Source organism: Acyrthosiphon pisum, chromosome A1 (genome assembly GCF_005508785.2).
Source record: "Acyrthosiphon pisum isolate AL4f chromosome A1, pea_aphid_22Mar2018_4r6ur, whole genome shotgun sequence".
NCBI classification, from domain to species: domain Eukaryota; kingdom Metazoa; phylum Arthropoda; class Insecta; order Hemiptera; family Aphididae; genus Acyrthosiphon; species Acyrthosiphon pisum.
Window position 1 is genome coordinate 166,595,016 of NC_042494.1, and position 17,552 is coordinate 166,612,567.

Consider the following 17,552-nt stretch of genomic DNA (forward strand, 5'->3'; position numbering starts at 1 on the left):
GCTTTTGAAAATTACTGGGAATTTTAAATTTTTACCTTCCCAATGCACCAACGAATATTCACTTTCCATCGAACAAAGATACTGAAGTGAAAATCGAAGCATTATTTCGACTACTTATCGTGTACACAGACACAAAAAAAAATTTAAAAAAAAATAAAAAAAAACACACATCATTGTAAAATCAATACATTCATCGTTCCACTCAGAATCTAAAATTAATAAACATACAAAATTATTTTAGCTTATATCGTATTTTTCAATATTAATACTCAGGTGCTATACATTTATAAATTATAGCTATGACGTATACCTAGTAGGTTTATTGTTTAGTTTTTAGCATAGCTATTATTGCTCTACTGGAAAACCGGGCCATAGGTGTGTAAGTGTGTTCAATTTATAAATTGATTAATTTAGTTTATTGGTTACTGGGTAAAATCAGAACATCTTTTATTGGCTATATATATATCTGTGTACAGCTAGAACTAAGTAGATAATTATTGTTTTATTTTACTGGTCTAACAATACTTTGTCTATGTTATAAAAAAAATCTACTAAGCACTAATGTTTTTGTTTTTAAAACTTCATTGGGCTCCTTCATTATACTCAACCTGTTAGGCGATTTAATTTTGAAAATTCTTCGGCTATATATATGAAAAAAAAAATAGAACAAATTCTTTACTGTAAAGAATAATAATATTTTGTTTAAAGGTTGTTGTTTCCACTCTATCATATGATCTGTTCGTCTCCATATATAGATAATATTATAAAGGTAGGTACTCGTCGGGTTTTCACTTCAATGCTTTTCTCAAGCACTGACTATATGCCTCAAACAGTACCCTATCCATACATCTACCCTACGGCTGTGATGTGTATATAATATATAATATTAAATATATATATACATACATATAGTATGTATAGAAAGATCAGCAACCCTCAATTTACCGCGAACATCACATTACATTATGTTATTAGATATCGTGATGCGTCATGCAACAATTAATTATAATATGTATACGCTGTACACCGTCAAATCTTATTAATTATCTATACATTTTTATCTCTGACTTATGCTATGGCGTAATACCGAATCTGTAGTCCTTACTACTAATTTAGAATTTCCAAACAGTTTCTTGAAATGCTGTCATGGTAAATTTCCCCGGATCTTAGATTATTGAAACTTAATCTCGGTGGTTCTAAAATTATAAAACATTCATATTCGTGTTTCAAAATGTACAGACAATTCGGGTCGTTGCAGTTCAGTGTAGTATGCATTAGTAATTCTTTCCTCCAATTGTGCCACTGCCCGTCGTCGCCCAGTCGCCGCTGCATCGCATATTTATTATTTTAGTCGGTGTATACAGCTCACTAGATTTTATATAGCAATTTGAGAACGCTTGTGCGCAAAGAACAGTTGCTATTTGTTCGTGACAAACAATTTATAATACTTTATTCCATTAATTGCCGCAATAACAACGTGCACCGCTTGGTGGCACCTAAAGTTTTAAGCGATGAACTTTGAATCATCCATCGCAGACACCCCGTCGAAGTGTTCAAGTGTGCGCACTATAAACAGGGATGGGACGGGATAGTTGCACGCGAGGCTCCGCGAAACGCATCGGCACGTAGGTACCCATACCGCTTATTTAGTAGGTATCGCAAATTATATTATGTTGTTTTCTATCGTATACTGTTCAAGTTTCCCTTTCAGACTAGGTTTGAGACCGCGGTATGTGCCTATAGGTATAATATAATAAGACCGTGGTATCATAATATGCTGCAGCGTGCGTGTCCAAATGCAAAGCTCGCCTGCCCCCCCCCCCCCACGTTACTTACGCATATATATACGTAAACGTTTTGTGCATGTTTGTACGTATTATAATAATATTATGTATATAATTATTATTGCTATATATACACTATACAGTGTGATTCACCAAGCATGCTCACTCCCATTTTTCCTTAAATAGACATGAAATTGGATCTAGTATTTATTGTACTTGGGCCATTTTTACAAATTTTTAACATTGATAGATATTAATATTATTATTAATAATAATGACTATAATTTAAAATAACCATAGCCCTCCCCCCCATATCTTATAAACCCATTACCACGGGCCTTTTATCCTTAGAACACAAAGTTAAATAATTCAAAAACTACTCGTACGAATTTTGATTTTAATACGTTAAAAATTTCAGAAAAACCATCTATACTGTATATCAGTGGTTCTTAACCTGTGGTCCTCGGCCCCCTGGGGGTCCGCGATACTCATATCGGGGGTCCGCGGCAGTTTTAACACATAACATACGTCAATAAGTGACATGAATGCATTATTACAATATTGTTGGATTATTATTATTTTTTTTTCTTCATATATATAATAAGTGGATTCTATACCAAATAATTGTATTATTAATATTTATTAAATAATCAGTTTTTCTTGTTCATACGAAATCTACACGCATACAGCACTGTACTCCACAGTCTTATATTTAGGTACTGCCACTAAGTGCAGTTGATCGATCGTATTCCAATTATAGTTTTATTTAACATTTTTATAAAAAATTAATTGTAATATTTAATAATTATAAATGTGTATGTTTTTTTAAGTCTACTTAGGTAATTTGTTTTATAAAATAATTATTATAATTTTGGTTATGATAACATGAGATGTTTTGTAAAAAAAAAAGGTGTTCGAAAAAAATTTGGTAAGGGGTCCGTGATTTCTAGATATCTTTCATCGGGGGTCCGTGATCTACAAAAGGTTAATTATTAATAAGGTTAATACTGATGTATGTAATATTTTATAAAATTGAATAGGGATGTTCTCATTTGAAAAACAGAAGTTTGTATTTCCACAAGACACTCCTTGAGTAGTACAAAAAATCTCAATAATTTGAAAATATGACCTTAAAGTATATTCAAAAAATCTGATTTTGAATAACTAAATTATTGATGAGATAAAAAGGGGGTGAGCACTGAGCATGCTTGGTGAATCACCCTATGTTGGCATCGAATTCGGTAATAATGATTCCGGTATAACGTCTCGTTTGGACGAGATACCAATAATAAGAATACGCCTACCTACCTACCTACCTGCCGCCGCCGCGGGTTCGCGATGAATTTTATTATAAATGTATTAGGTATACGGACGGCTATAATACAGAGATCGCGGGTTTCCCCGCGGGCGTTTATGACGCGCGTGATACGGTGGTTGTCCGCCTGGCGGCGCAGCGGCGGCGGCACAACTTTCGCGTTCGCAGCGCCAAAGGGGGCGTCGTCGTAATACATAAAGTTCCCCCACCGCCGTCGCCGCTTGCCCCTACCAATACTGCGTACTATACCTATATACATACGTATACGCGTACTTATATATTTATTATATACATATATAATAAATGTGTGTGTATATATTATTATATACATGTATATATTAAATGTTTGTATATATATATATATATATATATATATATATATACCCTGCCGGGCATCCGAGGACTTCCCGCACCACCGCCACCGCTTTTACGCTCTCCTCGCGGCGGCGTTACCGTCGTCGTCGTTCGTACCGTTTGGCCGCCCGCACGGTCGCCTAGAGTATAGATACGCTGCCGCCGCCGCCGCCGACGCCGGTGTCTCGTGTCGTGTGCCGCGCTTACACGCCGTCCCATCGTCGTATGTTGTATTATTATTATAATACGCCGCGATATAGTAACGATATAGTATATATGGTAACATTGTAAAAAACACGACGGTTGTAGTACGTTACGGGTTTTTTTTTTATTTGTCTTGTTCAATAAACAATTTCAAACGTTTTTTTCGCCATTCTAGTTAAATAGAAAGAAAAAAAAACGTTTAAAAAAAATTTAAATACGGACTATCGTGATAACACGTTACGCGATATCGCGTCGTTGGATTGATAACAAAAAAAAAAAAATCGTCATTTCGTAATATATTTTTGGATTTTTCAAACCATAATTAATAGCCGTATTATATTAGGTATACTGCGAGGAAAAAAATCAAAAATATACCGTCCGATTCGTCGTTTTATGACATCGTTGCGAATTCCCACGTAAAATCATGTCGGCCACCAAGGTATACTATTTGAACGATTTTTTTCTACTTTATAGTTATTATTAAGGTTAGGTACACGAATAGTTGTGTACATAATATTATGTGTATAATTATAATATATAGCTTAAAATTTGCCATACATGATCATCGAGTTATGGGGCGTGCGCAATTTGTGGCTATAGTTCGTAAGACACATTTCATGCATTGTTGGTGTATATAATAATTTCATTATTTTACCGGGTAAAAGATGAGGAAAAAAACAATTGTTTTAATTGTTAATCGTGCGGACTTTACGAGAAAACGAGGGTAGATATATATTACGACACTGGAAAGGGGGAAAAGATGAAAACCTATTGGCACATTCACAAAACAAGTGAAATTCGGATTTTCATTAAGTTTATCCTAGTTTTGAATAAAACATGAACTTCGGGAAAGGTTTGTATTTGTATATTATAATATTATACTACATTTGTATGTGTGATAAATAATTCGATTTGTATATAGATACGAGCGCATGTGTGTGTATAAATACGAGCATTAGATATGCGTATGTGCCAAAGATATATTGTACAATCACGTGGTGGGAAAAAAACTGGTTTAAACCTATATGCGATTTATGGTCGTTGAGCTTATAGATATATATGGTAGGTCTAAGTATACTTATGCTACTATCTAGGTACTACTTAGATCTAGGTATAGAAAGCAATCCGATGACATTACAAAAAAAAAAAAAAATAACAATTATTTCAAACGATAAATTCGTAAAACCTAATAAATATAATGTGGTTTTGTTTGAACAGATTAGTTTTGTCAAGTTAATGTCCTTTGAATTTAACTATTCGTTGACGGTTATGAATAATGGTTATTTAATTAAACAAAAAAAAAAAATATTTTTTGAAATTGGTTATTTGGATGTGTAATTATTGGATACTTGGATATGTACATTGTACAACATTATATTGAAATGCATTAATTTGATTTTAAAAATGTTGTTTAAAACATTCGAGTTCATTTACATCACATACACAATATTGAAAAATATCTTTATATAATATGATGAACGTCGTATTACAGTATAAATGATTTTTTTCCCATTATTTATTAAATTAAGAAATTTATATTTCAACATTATTATATATAAATACGTATCTTTATGAAATCTCATATCGTTTTGTAAGTTGAGACACTTATATTTTTCGTAATAAATGAGACAAGGTGTTTTATTTTTTTTTATTTGATATTTAATATACACATACTATTATTAGTAAAGTAAATTATATTTTAATCATCAAATTACAGTTATATTCAAAACATATACTATCTTAATAGAAATGTATTAGTAAAAAATGTAAACAAAAATGGTATATTTAAACATTAAAATATCTTCTTAACTTATATATTATACACTACCAATTACATTTTTTGCTAATTATATTATTATTTATTTATTTATTATATAGTAGATAAAATAACGATATGAAGTTTGATCTATTTTTATTTTTAGTGTATTTAGTAGCAGTAATACATTAGTGACACATCAGTAAACATTTCCTCTGTGTACAAATAAATTGTTTTAAGTATATCATATATCAACGTATATCAACGTAATACCATAATAAACATGTTTCATCATTTTAAATTGTATATTAAATAAAAAAATAATCGAATTTTCATTACCTACCTATAAAAATAAATAAATATAGTTTATAATGTATTATTTTCTATAAACCTATTTTGATTTTTTAATAATAGTGCCTAGGCAGGTATTCTTATAATTTTACCATATTTATTAAAATCAATCTACCTAGTGACATTTTAATTTTGTGTCATTAGTTTAATTAATTTTTTTTTTTTATTGATCTTAAGCCCGGCAACTAAGGCCATTAATTATCTGTGGTATTGTAGGTTTTTGGGACGGTAGGGGGGAGCACACGTTTTTTTAGTTTGGCAGAATTTTCAAGTGGACATCCGTAGATATCTGCCATGCCCGGGTGGGGGATAGTGGCACTTGTTCTCCAAACACCGTGATTTGCCCGAAGAAAAATGCCGCCCAGTAGCTGAGGATCGAACCAGCGACGGCAGCGGCGCAACCGACGCCTTTAGACTGCTCGGCCACTCCGTCCCCCTAATTAAAATTAATATTTATATTTATACGCAATATATTATACATATTAATACAACTTAATTTTAAAAAAGGATATTAAATGCATGAAAGATATTATTAGGTATATATATTTAAGTGTTTTTTTTTTTTTTGTCAAAGGTATTTGTTTTGACATGTAACTTTTATTTAATAATAATATTAAGCCTTTGGTGTATTATTAAGCTTTTAAGTATTTCCGTTGTGATAAATTGTACTCATGAATCTTATTTGAACTTTTATTTTTCAACATATAATCGGTAAGTTTGAAATAGTAACGCTGACTCCGTGAATAAATGTTTAATGTTTTGAAATGTCTGTACCACTGAACTTCATAAATTATTTAAAAATATATGTTTATATTTATCTTCTTCATATATGTATAGTGTACCGACCTATACACATCTGACGCTACGTCGTTACAAGTATGGTCGAATGGTTTTCATTTCCATTCCGGAGGATTTGAAGGGAACGAAAAGAATCCTGATGTCCGATTTGTCTGTCTACATGTCTTCTACGTCGTATACTGTTATGTGGTCGAATTTTTGTACGTTTGCTTCAATAAATCGACATTTTTCTTTCTCGATTCATATCAAAATGGTTTAAACATGAACTTTTCTATGATTTAAAAACTGAAATGTAAATGTATATTTTTATACATATAGGTTGAACAATATTTCATCGGATGCCAATATTATTAATACATTTTTTTTCTCGGAAATATGTAGGTAGTTTTAATTGTTACTCACTGTTGGTTATACTCTTAATACCTATATATTTTTGTATTATTTTATTTATTTTATTTCTTATGAATTTAGTTGGATATTGGAATTTTCTAATATTATTTTGATGTTTTTAACGTCTGATCTTATACTTTCATTACTAATCTTCGATTTTATAGTTACGATAATGGTATGGGGGTAGTATAGGCACCCATTAAAATGTTTTCTTATGCAAATAGATCACTTTTTATAAAAACCATTTTAATATTTCAAAAAATAGTACAAATAATTCACACGTGTTAAGTTATTAATTTTATCAACTCTAAAAATGGGAACATAACATTTCTATTTCCGAAAATTTGGTCCAGACGTGGAATTACGCGAACGCGTGTCAAACAGGACGTCGACGCGCCGTGGTCTCCGCTCTGGCCGCAGTGGTTGCGATAGGTATACGTAAATTTTCACTACACAAAATAATTGTTACACCGCGGCGCACAGACAACATTTCCCAGAGATTTCACGTTCAACCATTTTTTAGATTTTTTCTACCACTTGAAGGAAAACGGCTGCGAAAGGAACGGGTTACATGAGACGAAGAATATTTTGCTTTACGCGAAAAACATGGATTGTCCGAGACGGTATACGAACGCGACGGTTCGTATCGGTCGTATCTTATTCAATCTATAGCCGTACAAAATGAGACGCGATGAAAAACTACGTGTGCGCACATTTGTGGAATCGGATAGTCAGGTATTTTTACGAAACCTGCGATTGTAAAACCACAAAATGGATGTGGAAACTGCAAGTTTACGAGGAATTGTTTTTGCGGGACCACAGCACGGCTCGTAGTTTGGAAATGGTTGTTTTTCTACGAAAATTCAATTTACCCAAAGGCTGTCAGGGATTCCGAGATTCTGGTAGTCGCTCGTGCCGTCCACGCACCGGCGTATGGTTTGCCGAACGTGGATCGGGGATCCCGATCGTTTTCCATGTTTTCTGGTATCCACCCCAGAATAAAACACTTGCGATACAACATTCAGTAAGACACAACATAGCATCAATTCTCGTTTATTTATACATAGACGATTAGGTTTTAACTTTCCATTGAGTGGAAACACCTAATGTGAAACTATAGTATTTCCCCTTCAATACATGATCAAACACATAAAAAAAATGTATTAACTTACTTAAAAACCGCAATTTGTGCAATTTTAAATTTATAAAACTTGTGTTAAATTGTAAATATATATATTAATATATATATTTGTATAGGTACCTTTATATGCATAGGTATTTAATTATACATTGTATTCAATGTAGGTAGGTAGGTAGGTAGGTAGGTAAGTATAGGTATCATTCACATTTATAAATAAGATATAAAAATGCATACATTTATAGGTTATAAATTATAATACATATTAAGTTAGGTTCCTGGGTGTACCTACCTATAAAGCATGTATCTATAATTTAATTGTGTAAAAATTAATTATTTATTTGTAAGAACATAATTTTATGTGAAAAAATGGTTTTTAATTGCACAAAGAAAAACCTATAACGATTTAAAAAACTAATAGGTGCCTATTCAAGTTAATGAATGAAACCGATTTTTTCTAAGACACCATAATATTCAACTTTATATTTTTCATTTAAATTAAATCGAAACATTTTTACAAATTATATTTTTTATCTCATTGAAATAGTAAAAAAAAAAACATAATATTTCAAAATATTTTGAGACGTTGCCGATGGTAATAAGTTTTAATTTTTCAGCGGAAAAAAACACGTCCTATCATTATATTTGTACATATAAATAAATATGTTAGGTACATGTGGCGTCGGCGGTGATCCTTTAGAAAATTGGGTGGGATAGGGAAGGAAGATGTGTAATGGGGAAGCTAACATATAAATAATTATTAATTTAAATAGTGTAAGTAGGTATCTAAATATCTAATACACGAGCAATATACAAATAATAGTTCAAAATTGGAAAATAAAAAGTTAGAATCAATATTGATAATTAATAATTATTTGTCGTTTTCGATCTCAGTTTATTAATTACTTACGTTAACACCCCTAAAACACGTTTAACTCATTTTTATCACGCATTTAAATTTGAAATGGTAAAAATAATTGTAAATGCCTTTTCGGTTCTTACCAATACCTACTATTAAATAGAATTAATGCGTATTGTATATTCAATGTCATATGTATATTTGAGTGTGTTGAAAATATATTTTTTTAATTATTTCATAAAACAATGATTTTTGTATTGACTGTTTTGTTAAATTGTATAAAAAACGTTTCATATAAAAACAGCCGAATTCTAAAAATATTTGGTCGATAAACACAATAATGTCACGGCGTCGTTTTGCATTAAAAAAAATATATAAACTTATTTAACATTGAATTATAATTAGATGGTTAGACCGTTATTATAAGAAACATTTAGTTCAATTAGTACGAAACATCCTACCTAATCTAAACTTTCATAATAGTGAAACATAAACAATATACGGCTAATGGTGTTCGTAAATCAAACGTCATTTTCTAATACGACCCCAGTCGAAGAAGCTATTGCAATTTAAAAGCTGTCACTCAAAAACTGTATTACACATTCTCTATATTGGTTTCGTATTTTATACTTATTCAAAATCAACTATGAAATTTCAACATCACACCTTCAAATCGTGTTATGCCATGACTAACACAATTTGTGGCTATACGTTGTGATATATTTACTGTATTAACAATATTTGTTGTGTTATTTTTCTCAATGTTATTGATTTTTGTCATTTTAGCCCGAACCACGCACGTTTATGTTGTGGTTGTATTCCCGGCTTCTGGAAGGTGTGTGTTATAGCCTTATAACATCTAACGCGTTAATCGATTGAAACAAATAAAACTAGACAATTTGATTGGTATCAAATTAAGTAGGAATACAACAATAATGTTTTATTAGATTCTATATGATTTGTTCCATAAGAAATAGTTAAAAATTTTTTTATCCAGATTTTTTTTTTTAATTCCCTATTCGAAATAAATTTAAATTTTTGATTTTAGATGTTATCATTTATCTAAATAATATATTGCTTATCTGCAAGCATTTTAATAAAATGCATCATTATATCTATTCGGACTAAAAATTAATTAAAATAGGTACAATTGTTTGTAATGTAAAATGTGTATACTTTATAATATATTACTATTCGGTATATTATTTTTCTTGTAAATTTTCTGTCTTTTATTATTGCGTTGTAAATGTAATATTTGAAATATTAAATATTTCACGTAAAACTCAACAAGTATCAACATAATATACTATATAGGATTTGCTTAGTTTATACCATAATATAATATATCAAACGTATAATATGTCGACCAACTGTGAACTCTTGCAATGGTGGTTAGAGGTATGTACATGTTCAAATGTTTCCTCGGATCATAATCAAAAACAATTATCTGCATTCAATTATGGTCGATATAGAATTTTTCAATTTAAGCGATGCGTCTTATTGTGAGAACTTTTTAAAATCGAATCGTGTCGTTTCTTGGTCAAATGTTCTATTACACTTAACACCTAAAGTGTGCGTTGCAGGTAGATACAACAATAGCAATCAATATGGCAAGTATAGTAACAAACAGTAGTTGCATTGTACAATGTACATATATCAAAATTATGATTTAATTATTATTAGGTACTTATTATAATTATCATAATAATTACTTCCTTGACGAAATATTTAAAAATAAATAAGCCTTGTTTTTGGTAATTCACATTTCAAAGCGCTAATGAAATGTGTTATAAATTCAGAAACAATACAGTTGGGGTGTGATCTGTGTGGAATTTGTTTCATTCCACTCGGTTAGGTATAGTTACATATTATATTGTGTGAAGAAAGAAAGCCACCGCTGTCGAATTATTTCTACGACTTTGAATCGAAATCCGTGTTGTTTTATCAATCCTGAAGAGTTCGCACCAATATCACAGTGATCCCGTAGCTAGAGAATATTTTCCACTCGTTGTCATCGGAATGACACTGTGCCGCAATAGGTATAGTATTGCGCAACGACTTTCTTTTTATATTATAATTTTTCTGGCGACGTTATTTTGTACACTTCATGTTTTACCGAATATCCCAACGGTTGCCGGAATGTCGCCCACGCAAGCTTATACTATTTTATAAATTCTGTAACGCGGTATAAAAGTGGCCAAGTCCCAGGCCTCGGTTGTGCAGCATCCATGCCTATGCAGTGAGCTCTTTTTAGTATAACACTCTTCACAATTATAATATTGCGATTTTATCGTGTGAATTAATTGAATGATATATATGTATAATATATACATATATATAATATAATATATCACAGGTGTATTTAAGTGTCAACCGACAAATTTAAATTAACTCAAAACTAATTTTCAGAATTTTTTTTAAGAGAAAAAAATGATTTTATATACGAAATACTTCCTAAAAATATTAATCTTGGCCAGATCAACAAAATTGTCCCAAACGCGCCTATAATGAATAAAAATATTATACTGCAGAGAGTAATAGAATTAGCTTACAATTGTAATTAACTAAACTAAAAATAAACTTGTTTTTATCAATAAATTAAAACTCTTTTATCATATAGGTAATAATTAGGGTTGGGCCGATACCTCTTTTTACCGATATCCGATATTCCGATATATGAAACCGATAAAAAACCGATACCCTATATATTTGTAAACCAACATTTACAGCATAAACAATGAACCGATACTAAAATATCACCGATACTATCAACCGAAATAATATTATCATTTTACATTTAACCATTACAATTTATAATCAATGCTATTATGCTGATAGATTTGGTTTTTTTTTTTTTTGGTATCGGTTTAAAAAAAAAACCGATACCGATAAACCCGATACCACCAATATCGGCCGATATCGAGTATAGGTTTCAGTATCGGTCCATCCCTAGTAATAATATAGTATCTATTAAAAAAAAAATTTTTTCTAATGTTTATAAGAATATACGTTATTACCTAATGTAGTTATGTTGTTAGTTACATTTTTCAGGTCTTTCCGTTAAACTCTGTATAGTGTATACAATATAATATATATATTTTTACACCAAGTGTCCAAGCGTAGCATACAAAGTTAACAAGTTAGGGTGCAGTAGTATTCCGTCTTAGGTATCGTCACCGCCGCCGCACCGTCGAGATTTTTCACGTGTTCAGAGGTTCGGAAAATCTACATAAGTAGGGTAATTTTTTTTCCCGAGTACAATAAAACGCATAAATCCTATTCTTGCGTAGGCGAGAAAAATGACGCACACATTCGTATATTATATTTGAATGCCAGTTCGAACAACGTGCTGTTGTAAATGCTGTGGGTGGAGGTGTATCGTAAATCAAAGATTTAGCTGCTCGTGTTTGCATGTGAAATTCCCGCTTCGCACCCGCGCACCGGCCAGGTTGTGTGAGTTGCGTGATTATATATATATATATATATTTGGTCGAACGTACACACCAGTTACGACGCACAAAATATTCATAGTTTACCTACACATATTTAACCTACTAAAATAGATAGGTACCTCCGATTGGTTAAATAATCCACAATATTTCAATGCGATAACATAATAATTATTAAAAAAAAATTACCATTACACGATGACAAGAGGTGCATGAACCAAATACGTCACTTTTCCATTAGCGCCCATCCATTTAGGTCATAGGCAAAATTTAACGTCTACTATTGCTGCTCAATGGTTTTTATTTCTGTATCGAATTTCCTTGTCAATCAAATGGGCATAATGATAGATTAAAATGTTTTATTAATTACGATGATATTTTATATGGGCGAATTATTTCTAACATAAATATTACTTAAGATAATATCAACACTATTGGAACTCAATATAGCACCAACGATATATTACTTAGCAATGGCCATTTTAGTAATTGATTTGTAAAACACTTCCTTTTAATAATATTAAAGAATAACATAACAATTTTTTTTTTTATTATAGATATTATAATATGATACATATCTAACAGACATATAATAGTTATTATTATTATTATTATTATTTTATTTTTAATTGAACTTTAGTTTAGGCGACGGTAGCATTAGCTTTATACATTATATTTTACTAGTTTTTGGTAACAATTTGATTACAATAATATAGGGGGGGGGGACTTAATGACTTATATATAACTATTTGTTTGTCATGTCTCTTAAATGTATTTCTTATTATTATTTTGATAATTTAATTAACAACAATTAAAACGTTTGTCTATTACCTATATAATCACACATTGTTGGGTTTAACATAATTTTGTTCATATAAAATATTTGCTAAAATGTAATTAGTTATATTTTTTTTTCATTGAATTTACAAAACATTGTTAAAATAAAAAATGTTCTAAAAGTACTTACCCGAGAAATTGTTTATAAGTAAACAAAACGAGGTATAAAAAAAATCCTTTTGTGAGCATGAAATTCTAGTAACTGGGTACCTACCTACTATACTATAGCCAAGGTTAGGGTTAAAAATGAAATTGACCCTTTGGATGGATCCATTTTTTAACGGCAATGGATGTATGCCATATCCAACATTTTAAACCATAAACGCTACAATACACTTATTTTTTTGACATGACCTCTTAAATTTCAAAATAACCCTCGAAATTATCATTTTAATAATCCAATGAAAATTGGAGAAAAACATTTAGACATTCCATTATGTGCATTTAATGTTACTTTTACTGTCACTTTTTTAACCCAAATTAATAAAAAAAAAAATCACCAACGTGTGTTTAATATTATCTGAGAATATATGAATAAAATATTATTTACTTTCGTCTAATTGTAATCCGTCAATACGAATACAATCATTTTGTCCCATGGTATATTAAATATACAATTTATATACATTTTGATTTACTATGAAGGTACGTGGTATTACCTATATCAAAGGTTCTCAAAATTTTTTTTTGCGTTTTCATGTTTATTATGGATCAGTCACGTAGGTAGGTACAACTATAGTGATTAAAAAAAAAATATTCAATATTTCAATATATTTGTATCAAAATTATAAGACTATAAATTACGATATCTAATAGTTTTCGAAGTAGGTATCTGTTTTTTATTTATCAAAAAAATTAAAAAAATTTAATGAGAAAGATGCATTTCCAAGTTTTAGATTAGCAAAGAAATGCCAGGTTCTGTTGTACTTGATGTTGTAGTAAATTGTTGTAGCTGTAACTTTTAGTTGTACCTAGTTATGCTTCGAGAAGTGTATAAAAAACTCAAAAATAGTTTAGGTAAGTATTTTCGACAACATCATGACAACAGTTGTAATTACGTACGAAAGTAGTATCAACAATTATAATTTACGCAAAATAATATAATTATAGTAAAATCATATCCATCAAAAAAAATAATAAATAAAAACAAACCGTTGCTTCAACCCTGTGTTCCACAAGACGTACTATTTCGGATGACACTGATAATTCGTACGACAACATGAAGTACTTGCACACAAACTTAATTTACTGATTGCACCATAATAAGAACAAAATTTATAATTACCTAATAATTATTTATTTTAATATTAGTGTAAATTTTATAATTGTATTTATTTAATGTATAATTGTATATGGTACTTGTAAATCGTATTCATGTTTGAATATAAATTAGATACATATTCTTAAACATTATTATTCTAAAACAAGATATTTTTTCTACTATATAGTGTCAGACAATTTTTTTTAAAAATAGTAGACAAATATAAATTTGACATCATCTAAAATTAATAAAAATTGGAAATATATGTAAACCTTTGTTTGAATATTGGTGATGCATTGATGTATTTTGTGGTACCTATAGTGGATAACATAGGGATGACTTTTTATTCAGTTTTTATATTTTCAACTAAATAGGTTTAGTAATCATTTGTAGGTAGGTGGGTCCACAGAAATATCCTCCACAATACAATATATTATTTTGAGTATAGCCGTGTACTAGTACACGTATAATATTTTGCACATTTTAAATTAAACAATAGAATACTGAACATTCGAGTATCAATAACCACAATTATTTTTTAACCAACCGAATGATTTGAGATGTATAATATATTATAAGCCAATAAAATAATAAACAATAAATTTGTTTCTTTAATTTTATGTGATGTTTAATATGTATTGAATATAATAGTTATTAAAATGTGTGTACTTATATGCATATTGTTCCGGTTCCCGTGTTTCTATTGCAGAATGCTGTTATAATTTTACCACCAGCTCTTCAGATTAGATTTTTTTTAAATTTATATATACCTAATATAGATATATAGCCTGGCGCCTGCACCGTATTTTCCTGTTTTTCGGTGTTGGGAAGACTGGAAAATACAATTGGCGTACCCTGTGTTTTAATTTAAATGCATCGATGGAAAACCGTAAACGCTTTAAAAAAATAAAATGAAATTTTTCTAATTTATTAGTTTAAATGCCCTACAGATATTTTGTTTACCGTTCTATGAAAGGTCAACACTACTCTTGCAAATACGCAACCTTTTCATTGAACTAAATAATTTGCACGCAGACTTAATCATGATTTTCTTTGTAAATCCATACAAACACGCTCTCGGCTATGTATAGTGTATGCACTTCAAGGCCCTTATTTTTATATTCTTTTGTTGGACTATATTTTATGATCTCCAACGTAGTTCTCTCGACTAGCAATAGTCGATTTATTTGATACAGATTTCCACCTATACATATATAAAGTTGTGATTTTGTAACTTATATTACCTACTTCAACCTTGTGCTTCTCATTTGTGGTTGTGGTAGGGGTTTGAAAAATATGAAACGAATTATGTTTTTTCATGTTTGTATAATATATACACCAGGAATGTTGGCTACCGGATTTAAAACTATAAATAGATAGGTCAACTGACGTCAGATCGTCTTCACACTGGCGTCTAAACAAGGTGTATTCAGCATAACTGCAGATCACGAGAACCGTTTCCCAAGTATTGTTATTACGTTCCCCTCATACGTGCGCCTCACAATGTTTTTTTATCGTTCGGTTTAATTGATTAAACGAAAAACGGTTGGCGTTTGATAATCATATTGGATGTTATATTCGTGACATCAAACAATGCTAGTCACGAACACGAGGCATCACGATATAATAATATCATACTATTATTATTAGTCTCCTTATGTGCACCTACGTATATCTCAACAGCAAAGTTATTGGATCGTTAACCCGCGTAGCTATTTAATACACGATAATCATTACGATTTGGCATTCTTTATTGAGCGTTTTGACGTACATTATTATTGTAATCAAAAGTACAATAAACTTACGATTATATAGCTGTATTATTATCATTGTTGTTGTTATGTATTATTTTTTAAATATAAATAATTGTTGAATTGGAGGAGGTACCTATAGCTTACACATTAGTACGTTACCATTTATTGTTTCACGTTGTTCGGTGCGAAATAAGTTTTTGACGAGGGTGCATTGTACTAGATCAAACGTAAATTGTATGTTTTTTATTATTTTTATTATTAGTATGTATAAGTACCTACCTGTTTACATTTTTTCTTCGGAAATAATGTTTTAAAATTCCTAATAAGTGTATAATACACGAGTATTCGTTACTTTTACAAAGATGAAGGATAAATTCATTGGCATAAAAAATAATTTAATTTGAGATTGGGTTATATATCGTTGTAGTCTTAGAAAATATCTGTAGTTTTTGCTTGTATTTTGAGTGTTAATCTATCCAGAAATCTGACCTCTATTATACGTAATTTGGAAATGTTATCCTTTAATTGCACCTGATAGTAGTGTCTCTTTGATAATATTATTTTAGCTTAAAATTATAAAAAGAAAAACTATTATATTTTTCAACTTCTCCCCTCGTCATTATTTCTACTAATTAAATCTTATCTAACTGATAGACACTTTCAAGTCCAATATAACTCTTCGACGTCCGGAATCGCACCAATCAAAGCTGGTGTACCACAAGGTGGAATACTCTCCCCCTTTCTCTTTAACATTTACGTAGCCGACCAACCCACCATGCGACAAACTATCGTAGCTGATTATGCCGATGATAAAGTCATTTTATCTATCAATGAAGATCCTGTAATCGCATCATCAAACTTACAAATGCATCTCAATCACTTGTCTGAGTGGTATGAAAAATGGCGTGTCCAAATTAACCAAAATAAATCGGTACACACAACGTTCACGCTCAAACAAGGAATATGCCCAAACATTACCCTTAACAACATACCAATTCCCACATCCGACACGGTCAGATATTTAGGGCTAATCCTTGACAAAAGACTGACGTGGAAAAACCACCTTCAATCCAAAAGGCTATCCTTAAATAATCGCATGCGTATTCTCAGACCCCTGTTAATTAGAAATAAGTGTTCCCCCCTTAACATCAAACTACTAATCTACAAATCTCTTCTCAAGCCTATGTGGACGTATGGACTACAATTATGGGGTGCGGCAAAAAAATCAAATATTAATAGAATCCAATCATTCCAAAATATTTCGCTCCGACGATTGTCCAATGCTCCCCCCTATATCTCTAA

At 30.6% G+C, this 17,552-nt stretch overlaps 1 protein-coding gene and 1 long non-coding RNA gene across 3 annotated transcripts in view; one reads left to right on the top strand and one right to left on the bottom strand.

Annotated features, from left to right (window-relative positions):
• LOC107884354 overlaps window positions 1–17,084 on the bottom strand; it is a 19,207-nt gene extending 2,123 nt beyond the window's left edge. The window contains exons 1-2 of the long non-coding RNA XR_001679850.2: window positions 16,856–17,084; window positions 2,885–2,891 (exon numbers count right to left, since the gene is read on the bottom strand). This is a non-coding gene — a long non-coding RNA (uncharacterized LOC107884354). The remainder of the gene's footprint in view (window positions 1–2,884; window positions 2,892–16,855) is intronic.
• LOC100159523 (cAMP-dependent protein kinase type I regulatory subunit) overlaps window positions 1–17,552 on the top strand; it is a 108,120-nt gene that overhangs the window by 36,441 nt on the left and 54,127 nt on the right. The window contains exon 1 of one of the 2 annotated variants that reach the window (XM_001950323.5): window positions 3,566–4,096. The exons of the other annotated variant lie outside the window; for it this stretch is intronic. Coding sequence (XP_001950358.2) covers window positions 4,082–4,096 — 15 coding nt within the window. The 5' untranslated portion in view covers window positions 3,566–4,081. Of the gene's footprint in view, window positions 1–3,565; window positions 4,097–17,552 lie in introns of those variants that run through there. 2 annotated transcript variants of the gene reach the window in all.